This window comes from Rhincodon typus, chromosome 8 (genome assembly GCF_021869965.1).
Source record: "Rhincodon typus isolate 14 chromosome 8, sRhiTyp1.1, whole genome shotgun sequence".
Classification (NCBI taxonomy): Eukaryota; Metazoa; Chordata; class Chondrichthyes; order Orectolobiformes; family Rhincodontidae; genus Rhincodon; species Rhincodon typus.
The window spans coordinates 22,814,818-22,834,515 of record NC_063339.1 but is presented as its reverse complement, the minus strand read 5'-3'; the positions used below and the strand labels follow the sequence as shown (position 1 = coordinate 22,834,515).

General features: G+C 40.7%; 1 protein-coding gene across 1 annotated transcript in view; it reads right to left on the bottom strand.

Moving 5' to 3' along the window:
• serpina10b (serpin peptidase inhibitor, clade A (alpha-1 antiproteinase, antitrypsin), member 10b) overlaps positions 1 to 19,698 on the bottom strand; it is a 55,958-nt gene that overhangs the window by 15,632 nt on the left and 20,628 nt on the right. The window contains exon 7 of the mRNA XM_048600050.1: positions 5,456 to 5,555. Coding sequence (XP_048456007.1) covers positions 5,456 to 5,555 — 100 coding nt within the window. The remainder of the gene's footprint in view (positions 1 to 5,455; positions 5,556 to 19,698) is intronic.

Below are 19,698 nucleotides of genomic sequence, written 5' to 3'. Positions count from 1 at the left end.
ATTGAACACATTCACAGCGCTGATGAAATGTGTATATTTCTGCCCTTTCCCTGTAGTTCGCAGTTCAGTTTGTTCAGTTTTCACGTTATATAGTGTCAAGTCAAGTAGCCACATCTTGTGTGACAACTCACGGCACACTTCATTCCTAAATTAAAGACGGGTGGTGATTTCAGACATCAGATTTAAATCTCTTTGTGGGACCTTCACTTGACTTAACTACCTCATCAGTGTGGAGGAGTAGATCACTGTAGGCAGCATCAAGTTCATGAAGTACAGATTTAAATTAATGGTACTGAAGGGTTCTTGCTCAAATTGAGTTCAAAATCTTACCTACTTCCATTACATAAGAAAAGTCCATAACTTTATTTGTTAATGTTTGCTGGTGGATTATAAAGTGGTAATTGACAAAAGAGGGGAAAACAAAATGGATGACTTCACATTTATCAACATTGTGCTCCATCCTTCAGATCTGTGTTTCCTGAGCTCCTGGTCAGATTATGTTGTCAGGATATTGGATGTGGGGCAAGCAACATTCCCCATAGTGTTCCTTCATCCTGGATGGACCTATTAGACCAACAGCTGAAGAAAAAATTCTGCGGGTCCACAATAAAGGAGGAGAGCGGCAGAGGAGCTGGATTAGCTGAGCTGCTCTTGTAGAGAAAGTTCACATGGACATGATGGGCTGAATAGCCTTCTGTGGTTCTGCAATTGATCATTCAATTAGATTCTACATTCTGGAGACCACAGCAATGGAACAATAACTTAGCGGCTGGAACCAAACGCATTAGAATTGGCGCACAGCTTTTAACCATTTGGCACCTTCCAGGATGAGTCTTTATCTGCGGATAGGCAGAGCTTATCTTGTCATGTCATTTAGCTCTTTCTTATGCTTGTGCATCCCCAGTTCTTTCAGTTTTTATTTAATATTTAATTCACTGCCACATCTCTTCTAGGCATGCCCACCTTGAAGAAGTTCTGCTCCTCTCTCCGATGCGATTTCTTTTCCAATCTTTTTTATTGCCTACCGACATTAATTTCACTGTCACTCCTGGTGTTTGACCAGGTATTTGCCAAAACTGATTTCCCCAGCTATATCACATTCCTCAGTGACTGGCTCCAGCTCAGACTCACCCCCATGTGGATTCCAACTGAAGTTTCATCCCTTGTGCTTGTAATCCAGCCAGGATCACAGATATCTCTGCAATGCTCAATGTTCCACAGACAGCTGCTCTCGCCGCATCCTGAGATCCATGCTCAGTGCCATGGGGCATCACAGGCACACTCTCAACCTTTCTCTCCAACAGCATCGCAACATGCTAGCTCAGGGCTGCACCACTCTGCAGTTCCAATTCATACTCCAGCTCATTCGTCGTGCTAACAAGAAACTGTTTCTTTTCCTTTCAGGCATCAAGGCCCACACAATGCAACAACTCAGAGATAGCCATGGCCCTTTGGAACCTTCCTCTCCACCCCTTCCCTCTGACTCCATCCTCTCCCCCAATCCCACCTCCTGTCGGGTATTCCCCATCCCTGCTAACCTTCCGTTCTCCGATGCTGAACGTTCTATACTCAGCAAATGTTTCAGTTTTATCCCTTTGCTTCCCCACCTTAATGAATTTCAGGCACAACATAACTCTTCTTCCATCGTCTTCCCCTCCATGCCCATACCTTTGGACAAGAGTTCTCTCCCCTCCCACAGACCCCTTCACTCAGCTCCCTCCACCTGGACTTCTGCCTCTGGCCTTTTACCTGCACTCGATCTGTTCATTGAGAACTGCCGACATGACATTGGTCGCCTCAATTTCTCTGACCCCCTCACCCAATCCAACCTGTCTCCCTCTGAACTGACTGCGCTCCATACACTTAGATCCAACCCTGACATTGTTAAAAAAAAGAGTTCTGAGGAAGGGTCACTGGACCCCAAACGTTAACTTTGATTTTGCTTTGCAGATGCTGCCAGACCTGAAGAGCTTTTCCAGCAACTTCTGCTTATGTTTCTTGTACTAACTGTTTTGCACAGCCATGTTAAAGAAGTAAATTGTTCCTGTTCACAGCAGCAATGTAGACGGAAATCTTACATTTTTTAATGTGTCCTGAGTGGTCACAGTACTGGAATGTTAACTCTGTCTCTCTCTCTCTCTCTCTATTGATGCTGCCTGACCTGCTGAGCATTTCCAACATGTTCTGTTTTTATTTTGGAGAAAAGGTTAATTGTCTTATTATAATGACTCTGTTGGAGTCTGTTGGACTCTGCTGAGTGCCTGTCATAGCTCTGCTACTCCCTGTAAAGCATCTCCGCTGCTAGACCCAGCGCCAACATTCCTTCTCTTGCCCCCTTGGCTTTCCTCCGATCATAACTGGATGTTTCACTACAACACATTCTGCTCGCATCTGCACATTTGAAGCCTGGATCTTATCATAAATTTATCGTTTTGCAGACGATTGCTGCTTCTTTTCCTCCACATATGCATTATGCTAACCTGCCTCACATGTCTTCACAACCTGGCTAATACAGACATGGACTTTTCTGAAGAAGGATCTAGGCCCGAAACATCAGCCTTCCTGCTCCTCTGATGCTGCTTGGCCTGCTGTGTTCATCCACCTCTACACCTTGTTATCTCAGATTCTCCAGCATCTGCAGTTCCGACTATCTCTGGACTACAGCCTGATTGATATTACTGATACTCCTTGTGGGAGACTGGAAAGAGCCAAAAGCAAGAGGTTGGGGGCCACGGTGACCTTGACAATTTGCCATTAATATTAATACTTTGATGAAGGGACCAAGTGTTCTGCAGCTAAACTTGCTGAAGATACAAAAGGGAACCCAAGCTGTGAGAACGACACAACAGACAAAACTTTTTGCCTCAACTAAAGTGCTGAAGGCCTACTCCCTGGGAAGCAGGAACCAAATATACTTTCAGATCACAAACTCCAAGGCTAAACTGACTAAAGTTGAGATCATGTCAGGAGTGAACCCAGAATTGATAAGTAGACAGGCTTCCTGTCAAATTAAAGTCAGTGAGGGTGAGAATGGGAGTGGGTTAGCTGATGTAAGGGACTTATTTAGATATCCCATCGCTGAAACTGCTGGCAGTCATAAAGGAGAGATCTGCTGCTTGGGCCATAACCTTCCACTGCCTCAGAGGGAAAGAGGATCTCACAGGTGAGCTGAAGGCCTGGTATCTGTGGCAGGGCTGTCTCAATATCTTCAGTGATGCCAACTTGATCGAATGTTGAAGGCAATGGGGAATAGAATGAGGTCTTCTTCCTGGAAGAGGGCACCATCACTTCAGAACCCAAAGTGAGTCACTGGAGTACCTTTGTCAATTATTTTTCCCTGGAATTCCTTTTATTCCTGGTGTCAGATGAAGTGTGATTTGAGGTGGTGAAATATTAAGGTGGCATGGTGGCTCGGTGGTTAGCACTGCTGCCTCACCACGTCAGGGACCCAGGTTCGATTCTACCCTTGGCCGACTGTCTGTGAGGAGTTTGCACATTCTCCCCGTGTCTGCATGGGTTTCCTCCCACAAGCCAAAGATGTGCAGGTTAGGTGGATTGGCCATGCTAAATTGCCCATAGTGTCCAGGGATGTTTAGGTTAGGTGGGTTAGACATGGGAAATGCAGGGGCAGGGGAATCAGTCTGGGTGGGAAGCTCTTCGGAGGAATGGTGTGGACTTGTTGGGATGAATGGCCTGTTCCCACACTGCAGGGATTCAATGATTCTACATCCTGTACCGAGAGTGCAATATCTGGACAGATATACTTTCTTCGTTGACAGCCAATGGTTAAATGTTCTTGGTTGTGTCTTTCCTACATGTGTTAATATGGGTTTCTAAGCCAAGTCCTTCAATCTGGGTCAGAGGGGCAAATTTGAAACTTTGATAAATCAAGAAATCATGGACCTTTGTGTCACATGGGTTCTTCATACTGACAAACATGGTTGTGCAGTGGGGAAGTGACAGCCAAGTGATATTATCGCTGGACTGTTAATCCAAAGACCCAGGTAATGTTCTGGGGACCAGGTTCGAATTCATCATGGAAGATGGTGGAATTTGAACTCAGAAAAAAAAGTTATTGGAATTAGAGTCCAATAATGACCATTAATCCATTGTCAATTATTGGGAAAAATCTATCTGGTTCACAATGTCCTTTCGGGAAGGAAACAGCCATACTTGCCTGGTTTGGCCTACATGTGACTCCAAACGTACAGCAATGTAGTTTACTTTTAATTGCCCACTGGGCAGTTGGGAAGGGCAGTAAATGATGGCCTACTTTGTGATGCTGACATCTTATGAATGATTACAGAGTTGGGACTCTTCTCCGTTCAGCATCACCTCTCTCCAGCTCCAGTTTCTCTGCGTCTGTCACCTCCCGTTGTTTCCCAGTGAAGTGGCTCTTGTCAGGGCCTCATCCACCTCAAGGTCCACACCTTCTGGAGGACAGTCTTACAGATAAGGCAATACACCACCACAATGACCAAAAACTCTCCAGGAGGGTGTTGCAGTCCAGGCCATTGGAATGCATCTTCTAAAACCCAAATGCCAGCTCAGTGGTTGCCCGAATGAACATATGGGATTGTTTGTATTGCCTCCGTGCCTCTGTCAGGGGGTGAATAACCATGTCCAGAGCAGATTTTTCTTGTTTCCTGGGATACAGTCATAGAGTCACACAGCACAGAAGCAGACCCTTCGGTCCAACCAGTCCATGCTGGCCATGTTTCCAAACTAAACTAGTCCCTCCTGCCTGCGCTTGGCCATTTCCCTCCAAACATTTTTTATTCATGTATTTATCTGAATGTCTTTTAAACATCATAACTATACCTGCATCCGTGACTATCCCTGGAAGTTCATTCCATACACAAATCACTCTCTGTGTAAAAAAATTGCGCACATGTCTTTTTTAAAATCTTAATCCCCTCACTTAAAAATATGCCTCCTAGTTTTGAAATCCCATGCCTTAGGGAAAATACACCTGCCAATAACCTTATCTATACCCCTCATGATTTTATAAACCTCAATAAAGGTTACCTTGCAACTTCCTATGCACTAGTGAAAAAGTCCCAGCCCATTCAGCCTTTCCTTGTAACTCAAACCCTCCATTCCCTGGTAAATATCTTCTGAATCCTTTCCAACGTAATAATGTCCTTACTATAATAGGGAGACAAAAACTGGATGCAGAACTCCATAAGAGGCCTCATCAATGTCTAGTACAGCCTTAACATCACATCCAAACTCCTATACACTCAAAGGAACCACCCATGCACTTTGGCATTGGTGTGAAGAGCTGAGGATGGGCTGTTAGATGATGAAGGAGGTATGAAAGCTGCCAGAACAGTGGGCACACAGGCAGTGGGAACTCCTGTTGTGATTCCTGATTGAAGGAGTGGAAGCCCTTTGTGTTGCTGCATCAGTCTGGCCAAGAAAACAGCACCTTGATAGCTAATTGATTACATACGTAGTTGCCATTGCAAAAATCCAAAAGCAAAATCCAATCCTGCAGTCTCTCCAAGATCACGTCTGTTAGGAGGTTGCTGGTGATCTGGCGTCTCAGTAATCTGCAGGACACAATGGGGTGCTGTTGTTTGTGAGATGTCAGCAATGTCTGCAGGTGAGCCTTGGAAAGAGCCAGAAATGAAGACCTTCCCTGTCACAGTAATTTTGATGGTCACTGGCAGGTCATGATTGACTAGCGCTGTGAGGAGTGAAGCCTTAACCAATAAGGTCACAGATAACCTGATGACTAGGTCACAGTCCTCTCCAGTTAGCTCTGCCTCTGCTGGTTGGTTTTGTACTGAGGTTTTTGGCTTCTGCAGAACCTGCACATAATTCAGGCTGACTCTTCAATGTCATAATGAGACAAAGTTACATTGTCAGGACCTGCCCCCCTTTTCTCTTCTGTGCCCTCCTGCTGCTTGAAGTTCTGCCCTTCCCTGTGAGTGGGGTAGGGGAGAGGTGTCACCCCTCCATTAACTCTTGGTCCACTGTCTGTCATTCTGAAACTTTCTTTTGGATAAGTGACAGCCCATTGGCGCCTGCTTTTCTACTTTTTGGAGAGGCAGGGAGGTGTGTTGCCATTCAGTGCCTGAGCAATGAGTGCCCACTAACCCTACCACCTGTGCAGTGTTAAGGGCATCTCCTTTGCAAACAATGAGTTGCCGTTTGCCATTATGACCCCATTGTGTGACCTGGGGTAGCCTCCACCTTACTACAGCTGATCAAAATTGGGTCAAAACTGAAATCTATGTCTCCCCCACTTCAAACATCCAACCTTCCCCTTAAAACAAACTCTTAAATAGTTTCTCATCTAAGTTCATTGGGGTCAATGAGAGGAGAAGTGGTATCCTTGTGCTGCCCTCCCCCACTGCAATGAACTATGTCTGTGGTTGGAATGGTGTCTTGAAACTGACAAGCCATTCAGCACTCTACCTCCTTTCCTGACCAGACTCTGAAAATTCAACAAAGAATCTGCAAAGGGGTATAAATAGATAAAGACAAATTTGGCAGATGAAATATTTTCTGGGAAAATGTGATATTATCCACTTTAGTAAGAACAATGGAAAAGCAAAGATCTTCTTTTCAATGGAGAGAGTTTGCAGCATACTACAGGACTGAGGCCACCCTTGTACAACAAGCAGACAGTGTTAGGATGCAGCTAAAAGGAAATTAAAATGTTGGCCTTTATTGCAAAGAGAATAGGTGTATAAAAGTAGGGATGCCTTGTTACAACTGTACAGAGCATTGGTCTCACTGCACTGACAGTATTGTGTACAGCTTTGGTCTCCTTATTTACATAAGGATGTTCTGTTAGTTGAGGCAGTTCAGAGAAAGTTCAGTGGATTAACTCCTGGGATGAAAGTATTACCCCATGTGGAAATGTTGCCCAGATTGGAGTATACATGTTAGGACAAGGAAGTTGAAGTGTTGAATCACATAAGATTCTTAGGACAAAGCAAATGCTGAGAAGATGTTTCTTCTACTGGATGAAACTAGAATTAGAAGAAACATTGCTATTTAATGCTAAACACTTGATTTATGTCTAAAGTCTGCTTTGCCTCTGGTGTGAGTTTTATTCAATTCACACCATGTTCATTTCCAAATTCCAAGCTTTATAATTCAAACCCCATTCCAAGGCTTGAGCATATAATTCAGGTTGACTCTTCAATGTAAGAGTTATATTGTCAGAGTTAATGTCATTTGAATGAGATGAGAAATGTTAGCTAAGTATGCTTGTAAAGTATGAGATATGAAGAGCAGAGTAATTCTCAAAATGTCCTGTCCCACATTTCTCCCCTCAACTACCATGTGTTAAGTGTTATTTAACCCTTCCCATGGATTGCCACCTTGCTGTGGTGGAGCGGCCTGAGCTTTCCATTGATCCCGAGAGTGATGCTGTCAGGAGTTCTCACCCCCTGTCAGGGCCACCCATGATGCTAAGGACAGGGGAGAAACCAGACAAAAGCACAATCCAAAACAAGCCCTCAATGGTGATCCAGGCAGAAGATATCCATCTGCTACGACGGCAGATGAAGGCTGCAGCAATGGGGAGATCCCTCATTGTCAAGCTCTCCCTACCACTGGAACTGGAACTACTTCTGTAAAGGACCATGTTCCTGCTAATGTATAACAGCATTCCCTCATTAAAAGATGTCCAGCACAAGGCACCGATCCAGGAGTTCATTTGTTTAATTTGCTGCTTATGGGTCTTGCTGTGCACAGTTTGGTTGTAAAACACTTTGCAATGCCCAGAAAGCATGACTCCTACAAAAGTACAAGTTTGCTTCATGTGCATTATAGTACATACATTATTGTATCATTTTGCTGATGTTTTTCTCCTGTTTTAATGCTCCCTATGGAAACACTCAAAAGAGTTTCATGAAGCATTTGTTTCCAGTTACAGAACAGCTCTCTGTTTCACATGATTTCAATTGAAAAAAAACACTTTGTCAAAAACACAACCCTGACACAGAATCCACATGTAATAGGCTTGAATGAGAAGCCACTTAACCTGGCTGACCTCACCATTTCAATTCAGCATCGGTTGAAACCATATAGAAAATTTAATACACCATTGTTCACAGCATCACAGAATGATTCCTTGATAAAGATTAGGTAAACTTGTTTTTTGGCCACAGAAGAAGGTCATCAGGTCGGTGAGAGAATTGGTCAGACGGCATCCATGGTGAGAGAGCAAAACTAATGTTTTGAGTCTTCATCAGAGCTCTGATGAAGAGTCATCTAGACTTGAAAAGTTAGCTTGCTGTTTCTCCATGGATGCAGTCTGACCCGCTGTGATCTCCAGCATTTGTTTGTTCAGTATAGATTCCAGCATCTGCAGTAATTTCCTTCTACCTGTGATAGAATTGTTTGTTTAATATAGAGGATTGCACCAAATAAACTAGGATTGTTCCAGCATCAGCCATTTTTCCTAGTTGTTTGATAGTTGATATGTTGGAATTTTGTGTCTCTATGCAACAAATAATTTATTTTGGATTGGGTATGCAATGATCCATCATTGATCATAGGAAAACAGCAAATTTACACAACTGGATTTTCAGTCTAAACTTGTTTTCAAAGGTTCTATACAATAAAACTGCTATCATTTTATTTAAAAACATAACAATTTAAGTTTGTAATGTTACTTTCAAAGTGTATACCAATTAAGATTGTTGTTATGAGATCTCTGAATATACTTATGTATTAGAAAAGTTGTATTTCTTAAAAAAACAATACTGCAAATATTGGTAATCTGAAATGAAAGCAGAAAATTCTGAAGAAATTCAGCAGGTCTAGTGGAGAAAGAAATTAAATTACTGCTTTGATTCTGAGATGAATCGTCTTTGAAGAAGTCAGGGTGAACTCAAAATGTTAACTCTATTTCTCACTCCATAGATGCTGCCAGACCTGCTGAGTTTCTCCAGCATTCTCTGTAAATATACTTCTATGCTGAGCTTTAAGCTAGTACAAAAGTATTCAATTATTAACCATTGAAGTATTGACGTTCTGCTGACATGGGATACAATTTCTTAAAATAATTATAATTATGTCACAGAATGAGTTGGGATTTTTGTGCCCAAACTGTTCTAAGATCCTTGCAGCATAAAATGAATTATTTCAATAAGTAGACGTTTGCTTAAACTTAGCAACCTAAGAGAATTCATAAGGTCAATATTTGAATGTCGCAAGGGGATGGCATCTCACTGAGTCCAAATATCACACAGATAAAAACTAACAAACTAGATAATGTTCAAGGAGATCGCTTTCATTGGTTCATATGATACCTCCTATGTACTTTTCTGCAAGGTCACTTGGAAAATATTTAGGAGATTTTGTAAAGATATTAAACTTCCAGCAATGCATCTTTTTTTTTGTCCATTTTCTGTGCAACACACATTTGATTGCTTAAGTTGGAAATCCTAAATTCAATATTGTGCAAAGCTTTGGGCCAAAAATTAGTCCAGTTGAATAGTTCTACCTGAAAAATGACAGAATCCTTGCACTTTTCAAATGCTGTATATTTCTAACCTTAATAAATTTTCCTGACTATTATTTCTGTCCATACAGTTCAATACAACACCATTTGATGCAATTGCTAATCCATTTGTTTTAAATAAAGGGGGAGTGTTAAAATTGGCAACTGAAACTAGTCAGCTTAATTTTGGTGATGAAATATTTAGAGACAATAATGTAGAATAAAATGAATTGGCATTTTGGAAACATATCAGCTCATAGATGAAAGTCAGTGCGGTGTTTTTAAAGGCGAGCTCTGTTTAACTAGATTGCATTCTTTAACATTTCTAAAAGGAGAGACAAGTTGAAGCTTTTTGTCTTCCATTTTTTAGGATTATCATGCAAGAAACAGACTTGTATAAAGGGACACTAATTTATATGGCTTATTAGGAGGGCACTGCATGGAGGTTTAGCAGAAACAGTTCATTGTCGATCTTAATTTGTAGAGCAGGCAAGTAGATTCTGATTGGTCAGGATGTTGCCATGGGAATGTAGCAGAGATTGGCAGGCTCCATCACTCTTTGTTCATGAAAAAGATATAAAGTATGCACACATTCCTTTTGCCCACAAAACGCAATATACTGTATATTATTGCATATAGCTTCGGGCACACTTCAAACTCCACTGATGATCTTAAAGTCGTTTCCAGTGTAACTTTTAGCACAGTCTGGATTATTTAATACATATTTCCAATAGCAGAGTAATGTCTAATGATGGGCATTGCAAGCAAGAGCTATGAGCACAATTGTCATTCGGCCCGTTGTGATGTTTAATACAGTCCACCAGTCATATGGCCTTCACACCTGCAGGGAAACTCATTTATCACATTACTCATTTGTGTAGCAAGCAAAACATCTTTTTATTAGTAGAAAGTTTGTCTTGCACTATTATTCCTTTTGGCATCCTATTCTTGCCAGACTCTTGGTCTGTACTTGCTTAAACTCTTTTACATTTCTAATGTTCTTCAGTTCCAAAGAGAGGCCACAACCTAAAATGTTAACTGTGTTTTTCTCTGTCCGTAGAAGTTGCCTGACCTGCTGAGTGTTTCAGCATTATTCTGTTTTTATTTTGGATTTCATGAATTCTCCCATAGAGCTCACGACTGCATCTTGACTTAATTTGCAACAGCAGGATAATTTTTGGTCTTTATCAACAGCTTGAGAAGAAGGGACCTTCACAATAAGAGTTGATATGGAAACTGTAAGATTTAAGGGAAGGTTTTTATGTGTATAATGATTGCTAGCAGTAGCACTAACAAAAAATCAGTGACCTGTGAATAGATCTATTAATAGTACAATATATTCCATAGGAGCCAGATCTGGTGAATAATCATCTATGCTTCAATCTCAGATTAAGTTGTTTTTAGTTTCACTGATTCCTGTACTTAAAAGAAATGAAACCTTGAGAAATGAATGAATAAATCATTTTAAGTGCTGATACTGAAAAAATGAAGCAAAGTGTCATTTGTTTAAAACTTCATAAGGAAAAATTATGAGCAACATTTTATGACAAGTGGGAGTAGTTCAAAACAAAGACTGTTGTTCATAATGGAACAAACTGACAGATAAGTACAGCCGATTACATGTAAAGAATACTGCGTACATTAAAACATCAATTACTTTTTCTTTGACTATAGATTATGAGATAGCAACAAGTCAAGTATAGTCAGTTACATATTTTGTTAGTAATTACAGTCTTTTGTTAATAATGTTGAATTTATATATTTACACTGCAACCAGGACTTTGGAACAGAATAGCATCCATTACTTCGTTATATATTGCCCAGCTCCAATCTTGAGCAAAGGGCTCCACACAAATATATTTGACATTTGTTGAATGCAAATTCCCAGGAGTTTCAAAAGTTAAGGGCAAAATTTGGAGCACTGCCTGTGCATTTAATGTGTGTTTATACCACAGCTGGTTACAACCTGCAGAACCATTACATTGCTTAGCCCCTGACTGGCTCAGGTTTTAACTACCTATGAATAGAAAGCTCTACTCATATATGAGTAACTAATGTTTTGCAGTTTTAAAGGCGCTAAACTCATATTCCACAATAATTGTTACGCAATTCATTTTAAAAGCATTTTGCTTTATATTTTTAACTGGGGTATTTTAACTATGCCCCTTATGTTATCAATCATCCTCAGAGCACAGAGTGAGGAAATGTAGAGTAATAGCCCATGAGGAAACCCATCCATTGAAGCTTAAAAGATGACTGCCTTAAGGAACGCTATAATTGACTTTGAGGAATACACGAGCACTCGATTGACTCTTCGCAGGCTGAGTTACCTCTAAGTAGTAGAACAGATTGATGTTCTTAGTTCTGAGGAAGGCTCACTGGACCCAAAATGTTAACTTTGATTTCACAGAATCATAGAATCCCTACAGTGTGGAAACAGGCCCTTTGGCCCAACAAGTCCACACCCACCCAAACCCATCCCCCTAAACACACCTAATGTACAAATCCCTGAACAATACAGGCAATTTAGTATGACCAATCCACCTAACCTGCACATCTTTGGACTGTGCGAGGAAACCGGAGCACCCGGAGGAAACCCATGTAGACACGGGGAGAATATGCAAACTCCACACAGATAGTTGCCCAAGGGTGGAATTGAATCCGGGTCCCTGGCGCTGTGAGGCAGCAGTGCTAACCACTGTGCCACTGTGTTGCCCCAAATTTTCTCTACAGGTGCTGCCAGAACCGTTGAGATTTTTCCAGCATTTTTCTGTTTTTGTTTGATATTCTGTGAACTGAAAAGAATGAGAGGTGGGGTCATCGAAACATTAAATTTTTTGAAGCCTTCACAAGACAGATGCTGAGACTGTTTCATTCCAGCTGAGGAGCTGTGGGGGAAGGGCACGTGTTCATGGGAATTGGACATGCCACCTCCCAGAAAGGGTTCGTGGGCAGTCAGGCAGGGGTAAGATTTGGGAAATAAAATCAACATGGAAAGAAAAAACAGCCCCCATCCTTCACCCTTCACCACCTCCATCCATGCCACCTCATGACTGCCACCCAGCTCTTTGCCCTACATGTTCCCTGTGTTAACCCATGCCTCACCATTCACCTCAAACCTGCCATGCCACCCCATTACCCTCTGCCTAACACCCTGATCCTTACAACTCTGCCAATTTAGGGTCAAGTCATGCCAACCCTCTTTGCCTCCACACCCTCAACAACAACTGACACAGTGTCCAGCACAGGGCAGACCCGAGGAACCATGCTGAGATGACACAAAATAAAGTTATATTGATCACTTCATTCTTTCGGAAAAAAACGTTCATTGAAGAAAACACATTTATTAGTTTTAAATTCCTTCAACAACTTAATCATTTACAAAAATATAGCTGGACATCAACGAATTTTATAAACACTTGGAGCTGTCAATCAAGTTACGACTTCATAGGTATCCTATTGCTATGAAAATGGCTTGTAAAATCAGTCATGCAGCACTAATTCTATAACGTTCTCATGAATCCCTGCAATACATATAGAGGCCATTTGGCCTATAGGGAGTGCACTGGCCCTCCAGAGAGCATCCCATCCAGGTCCACCATCCCAATTCACCTTGGCTAATCCCCCAGCCTGCAAACCCTAGACAAAACAGGACGATTTAGCATGGCTAATCCACCTAACTTGCACATCTTTGGAGTATGGGAGGAAACTAGAGCATACAGCAGAAGCCCACGCAGATGCAGGGAAACCATGCAAGCTCCACATAAACTGTCGCCCAAGGTTAGAATCAAACCTGGGTCCGTGGTGCTGTGAGGCAGTATTGCTAACCATTGTGCCACTATGCTACCTGTTATCCCTCAAGCTTACTTCAACAGACAGCGTGATACAGCAAGCTCTAATTTGCTTTAGCTGCAGATTACTATTAATTTAAAGAGCAGGAGATTTAAATGCCTTTCTAGCTTGACAGTTCCAATCTGTTTGGGAGTTCCAAGGAGTTTAACCATGGTTTATACACATTCAAGCATAAGTTGGACTAGTAAATCCCAAAGGGCACTTGAACTCCACCACAGGGGAATTACCCCTCCAAAATATTAACTCAACTCTTCAAAAGCAGTCCATGGACAATTCCAAAATGCACCTATCTAAATTATTCCAGTAAGTTTAGACCTTGTCATACAAAGTGAAATGCCCAAAAAATGTCTTAGAGATCCCACTAACAAAAACTGGATCTGTCTTCACATGTGAAGCTGCTGCTGCAAACCATGATGCACAATGCACAGCCATCCCTAATCCTCCTCTGCTGAAGTGATGAGTGCCAGGTTTGGAGACAGGACTTCTGGAGCCATTTTGGCTAAACTGGCAACCCAATCCACCTTTGCAAAAATTCAGGCTATAGTCCTAAGGTAAAGAATCATTCATAAAATGAAGACAAATTCCTTTACTCAGAAGGTAGTGAATCTTTGGCATTTTCCGCACTAGAGATGTGTTGTTGATGAAAACATTCAAGGCTGTGATCAATAGATTTTTGGGCACTAAGGAAATCAATGTTTATAGGGTTAGGGGAAGGAAAGTGTAGTTGATGTAAGAGTTCAACCATGATTATATTGAATGGTGGAGTGAGATAGAGTGGCCATATGGTTTATTCCTGCTCCTCTATTTATGTCCTTCGGATTATAGATGTAGCAAGTCAAATGACATGCAGGCTATATATTTGAGTGTACCGCATTGGAGTAGGATCAATGTAAGTTTAGTAAGAGGGGAGATTGTTGTGAAGGGAAGGGAGGTGCTCTTTTAGTCTTGCTTCCTTACCTTTGGCAATGAGACCAGGAGTTGAAAAGCTGTCTGTGAGGATTGAATCCTGAAAATATCCAAGAGTGGCCTCACACGGAAAACATAAACTCATAAAGTGGGTAAGTATTTATAATATAAAGATGAAATGCTGAAGATCTGAAACAAAAACAGAAAGTGCTGGAGAATTGTAACAGGTCTAGCAGCATCTGACAAAGGATCACTGGGCTTGAAGCATTAACTCTGTTTTTCTCCCCACATATGCTGCCAGACCTATCGACTTTCTCCAGCACTTTTTTGTTTTTACACAGAGGGTGACGCATGCATAAAACGAGCTGCCAGAGGAAGTGGTGGAGGCTGGTACAGTTACAGCATTTAAAAGGCATCTGGATGGGTATATGAATAGGAAAGATTTAGAGGGATATGGACCAAATGCTGGCAAATGGGACAGGATTTATTTAGGGTATCTTGCTCAGCATGGATGAGTTGGACCAAAAGTCTGTTTCCATGCAGTATATCTCTATGACTGTCTGTCCAACATCAGGACTTAATGTGACTCCAAACCAAATACTTTAAGACTTTCTGGTGAGATACTCTCACCATACTTCCTTACAGAATATCTTTATGGCTTGTTACTCAATTCACATTCTAAATCATGACACAAACTGACTTGTTAAAAATATGTCATATGAATGGACTCAGTCTCAATAATGCAATTAAATAGTAGCAGCTTGTGGAGTTTAAGACTATTGAAACTTGTAAGCAACACTTGGAAATGATTAACCAGTTGATATTTTGTATGGGCTATGACATTGCAGTTGAGGTTTTTAAGTGGATATTTCTGCTGATGCTTGTACAAACATATTTTTAAACAAATGTGCACTAAATTTGGATTAGAAGGTTAAATTCATATCAGTTCAATAAAAATAAATTTGTTTGTTGCAGCTAATTCTTTGCCTGATGATATAAATGCATATATTACTCAGGAACACCTGATCAGTAAAAATATGAACTCTTCTAGCCTTCTATCCTCCAGTAGGTCCATTACTAACAAAATCATAGCCATTGCATTTCACAGTAATATATTCTACTTGCTTTAAAATATTTCTGACAGATGAGTTCAGAGGTAATATATATGCACCACTCTGGTGTTCTACCAGCTCAATCGCATTAAAAAAAGAAAGACTCACTTGTATTTATATAATGCATTTCATGCCCTTGGGACATCTCAAATTAATTTCATGGTCTATTAATTACTTTTGGAAGCCACTGTTGTCTTTCAACAAAAATGTTCCAGTCAATTTATACACAGCAAGCTCTCACAGACAGCAAGAAGATAAATGACAGCTCATTTGTTCCGCTGGTTAAGGGAGAAACATTGCCAATGACATAGAAGCAGTTCTTGGCTCTTCATTGAATAGTAGCATAAGATATGTGAGATGCACCTAAGCAAGTATGTGATTTAAAACTTCATCTGAAAGATCAGCAATAAAGCATTGCCTCAATACCATGAAAGAGCTTGCATTTATATACAGTCTCTCACAACCACAGGACAGGTCAAAGTGCTTTACAGCCAATGAAGTTCATTTTAAAAAAAAAAGTACTCTGTCATAATGTAGGGAATGTAGCAGCCAATTTGCATGCTGTAAGTTCCGCCAAACAACAACACGATAAGGACAAGATAATCTGATTGTGTGATATTGGTCAAGAGAAATATATTGGCAACAACACTGGAGAAAGTACCTTGATCTTCATAATGTTGTCATGCCATCATTTATGTCCACAAGTGAGGGTAGCTCGTGCTTTTATTTAATATCTCACCCAAAACTTCCAACAGCCCAACACTCCCTCAGTGCTGCACTGGAGCACTAGCCTTGACTTTGTGCTTGAGAGGAACTTAAATTTTGAACCTTGTGATTCAAAGGCAACAGTGCTACCAACTGAGCCATAATTAACATGGTAAACTGAATTCAAAACAGAAATTGCTGGAGAAGGTCAGAATCTGTGGCGAGAAAGCATTTTGAGTCCAGTGATACTTCAGACTGAAATAACCTGAAGTGTCAGCTTAGATCATGTGCCTCATCAGGTCCTGGAGTGAACTCAAGTCCATGATTAGTGTGATTACATTCGTTTCTGATAACCTTTCAACCCTTTGCTTAACAATAATCCATTTACCTCTGCCTTAAAAATATTTAACGACTATGGTTTTACCACCTTTTCAGAATCAGATTTCCAAAGACTCGCAAACCTCTGTAATGAAAAAAGACCATTTTCTCTTTTTTAAATGGGTGCTAGCTTATTTTTAAAGAGAGCTCCATTTTTAGACCCACAAGTAGAAACATTCTTTCCACATCCACCCTGTCAAGTTCCCTCTTATGTGGTCTTATATGGATTTATATGTTCCAATCAATTTGCCTCTTAATGTTTTAAATCCCAACAGATACAAGTTGTACTTTGCTTAAATTATGAAGTTTAAATAACTTGAGGAAAATGAATGCTACCCAAATTTAATAAATTAACAATACTACTGAAACAGAAAAGCATGCAGCTGTAATGTAATATCAGTAATTGTTGCTGTACGTTCTTCCTAAATAAAGTCAATGAAGGTGCAGCAGGAAAGTTCAATGAGATGCTGAGACAAAAAGGTCAGAGCCTGGAAATTCTCATTCGCTAGTGTTAGTAATGTTAATCAGTCTTCAACTCATGTAATCTGTTACTTTACCACTATGTAATAAACTATTTCTTGTTACTCAAGAACTTGCCTTTTCTAATGAAGACTTACTGGTGCAATGATTGTAATGAGATCAGCCAGATGGACATCATAGAATATGAGTTCCCTGATTGAGACTGTTAATCTGGTCCAATCAGGGAGCCCTGGCTGACAGATATAAACAGGAGTGTCAGAGGTTCTGCTCTCCCTGAGAGCTAGCTCTAAGGTAGCTGGATTAGTGTTAATGACTCTCTACATATAAGTTAAGGGTGACTTGGTGATGGGATACTGTCCCCTGTTGAGTAATTTCAATTAGTAGGTAATCCTTCAACAATTAATGCCAGTAAACCATGTAGGCTATTTTTACAAATAGAGTTGGTGGCAGCACTGTCCAAAGAGGATCATATCACTGCAAAGTGTCTGCTGCAGGCATCTCTCACAACAACAATCATCGCTAATTTGCTTACCATCAACATCCAGGCAGAATTACTACTGACTCGGAAGTGAACTGGACCAACTGCTATGTTTGGTAGATCCAGTCAGAGGCTGAGTAATCTCAGTGAGTGACCTGTTCCCCCGGCCCAAAGCTTCAAATGAGGATTGTGAAGGAATACTCGCCCTTCCAAAATTGGTGTAGCTGCAGTACATACTATTGACATAATGTACTCATTGAAGCTTCATTTGCAGCATGTCTAAAACTCATGATGTCCTTAGAAGGACAAAGCCAGTGGAAGAACTGGAATGTTATCATATTGAAATTTCTCTCCAAGTCTGCCACACCTACTCTTGACACAAATATATTGCTGTTCTTTCATCGTCACTAGATCAAGATCCTGGAATTCCCTATCAAACTGCATTGCAGGTGCAAGTTTCCTGCAAAGTCTATAATGGTTCAAGAAAAAGGGCAACTCAAGAGCAATAGGGATGGGCAATAATGATGAGTAGGCCATCAACACTAAAATCCTGAACAGATTTAAAATGAAAAGTACTTTATATAAACTCCACTTCAAGGGACAGTTTTATCATCTGTTTTAAGAAGTTACTTGTCAACTCAAATGAAGCATCCGTTTGTGTTTTTTTTTTCGGTTGAAGAATGAATATTTGGTTTTGAAGATTAAATGGTTTTTTATGTTAATTGAGGGAACACACTTGCAAGAGGTTTGAGATGAAATTCTACAGGGGCTTAAAACAGGCAATACTGAAATGTCAATTTACGACCAACACAATTTCCTTTGCACTTACACGAGAGGGGAGGTAATATGTGAATGAATACAGAAATTCATATTTGGTAAATATTATTCCAGCTATTTTAGAATTTGTTATGGATTCCAAAGTCCAAATCATTGATATGAGTTGTAATCAGCAGTGATCCCAGCACTGGTCCTTGTGGGACACCACTTCCCACCTCCTGCTACTCCATATAACTACTCCTTATTTTCACTCTCTGCTTTCTGTCTTGAAGCCAGTTAGTAATCCTTACTCCCACCTAGGCACTGACTTCACACTGTCTGACCTTATGAATCAGTTTATTATGATGTCCATTATGAAAGGCTTTTTAAAAATCCAAATGAGCGACATATGCAGTACTACTATTATCTACACTCACTGTTAAATGCTCAATTAGTCAATCAGGATTTTTGATTTGCAATTCACGCTATTCATTATAGCTTTTCTTTCATTTCTAGATGTTCAACTATTTTCTCTCTTTGGAGGGACCCCACAATTTTTCCAACCGATGTTAAGGTGATATTTCTCTGTGTGTGTTCAGTCCCCTTCTTCTTAAACGTATGAATTAAATTATTTTTCTGTCTGGCACTAAAAGCTTTTTAACTATTATTAAATATGTGTAATAATGTCTCCATTGTTATCTGCCTTCTTATGTGTAATAATCTGTTTCTACATCTTGGTTTCATAGCATTTGGCTTTAGTTCTAGTCTATTCCATGTGATTACATTCTAAATTCTATCCTTCCTGTTCACAGTCCACAAAAGCTAATTGATCTCTCTGCAATAATCATTATTCGGACCATCGCTCGTGTTGCCTCATGAGTGTCCATTTGTCTGCCACTCACCACCAAACTCATTCCTGTACTTTCTCCTCAGCAACCCTGGTTCACTTTATTTCAGAGCTGTCCTGGGCCTCAGTTTTATTTCTTCACTTGCCTTATACAATGCTGTACCAAAATCTTTCTAGTATTCTCACGTGGGTGGACAGCAAGCAGCAATGAACCTTAAATCCCAATGCCTCTTCTGATCCCTCCTCCGCTCCTATTTTTTTTGATCCTCACCCTTTCAATCTCACCATTTGTCTCCTATGTATTTTCATCATGTCCTACAGCTTGAATTAAACCCTCTGACTCTGAACCATCCATCCTACAGCAAAAGTCTCTGTTTCACTTGATGGGCCAAATGGCCTGCTTCCACACTGTAGGGATTCTATGATTCCATGATGATTCTATGATTCTTATTCCTTCCTTCCTGCTCTCACCTCAATGTTTTCCAGGCTGCATTGAATATTTGGTTCTTTTGCCGCTGCTGCCACCTTCACTCTCACGTCTTTGTGGCCAGAGGTTTTCTCTCCCACACCCCTTCCCACATAGCCTTTTCCTCCTTTCTCTTGACTTTGGAATTTTCATTTCAGATGAAGCCTTTCTTCTGGCTCTTTGACCTCCTCTTGATTTCTTTAGGGAACTGCTGGTGTCATATCAGCCCAGTTAGTTTCTTGACTTCCC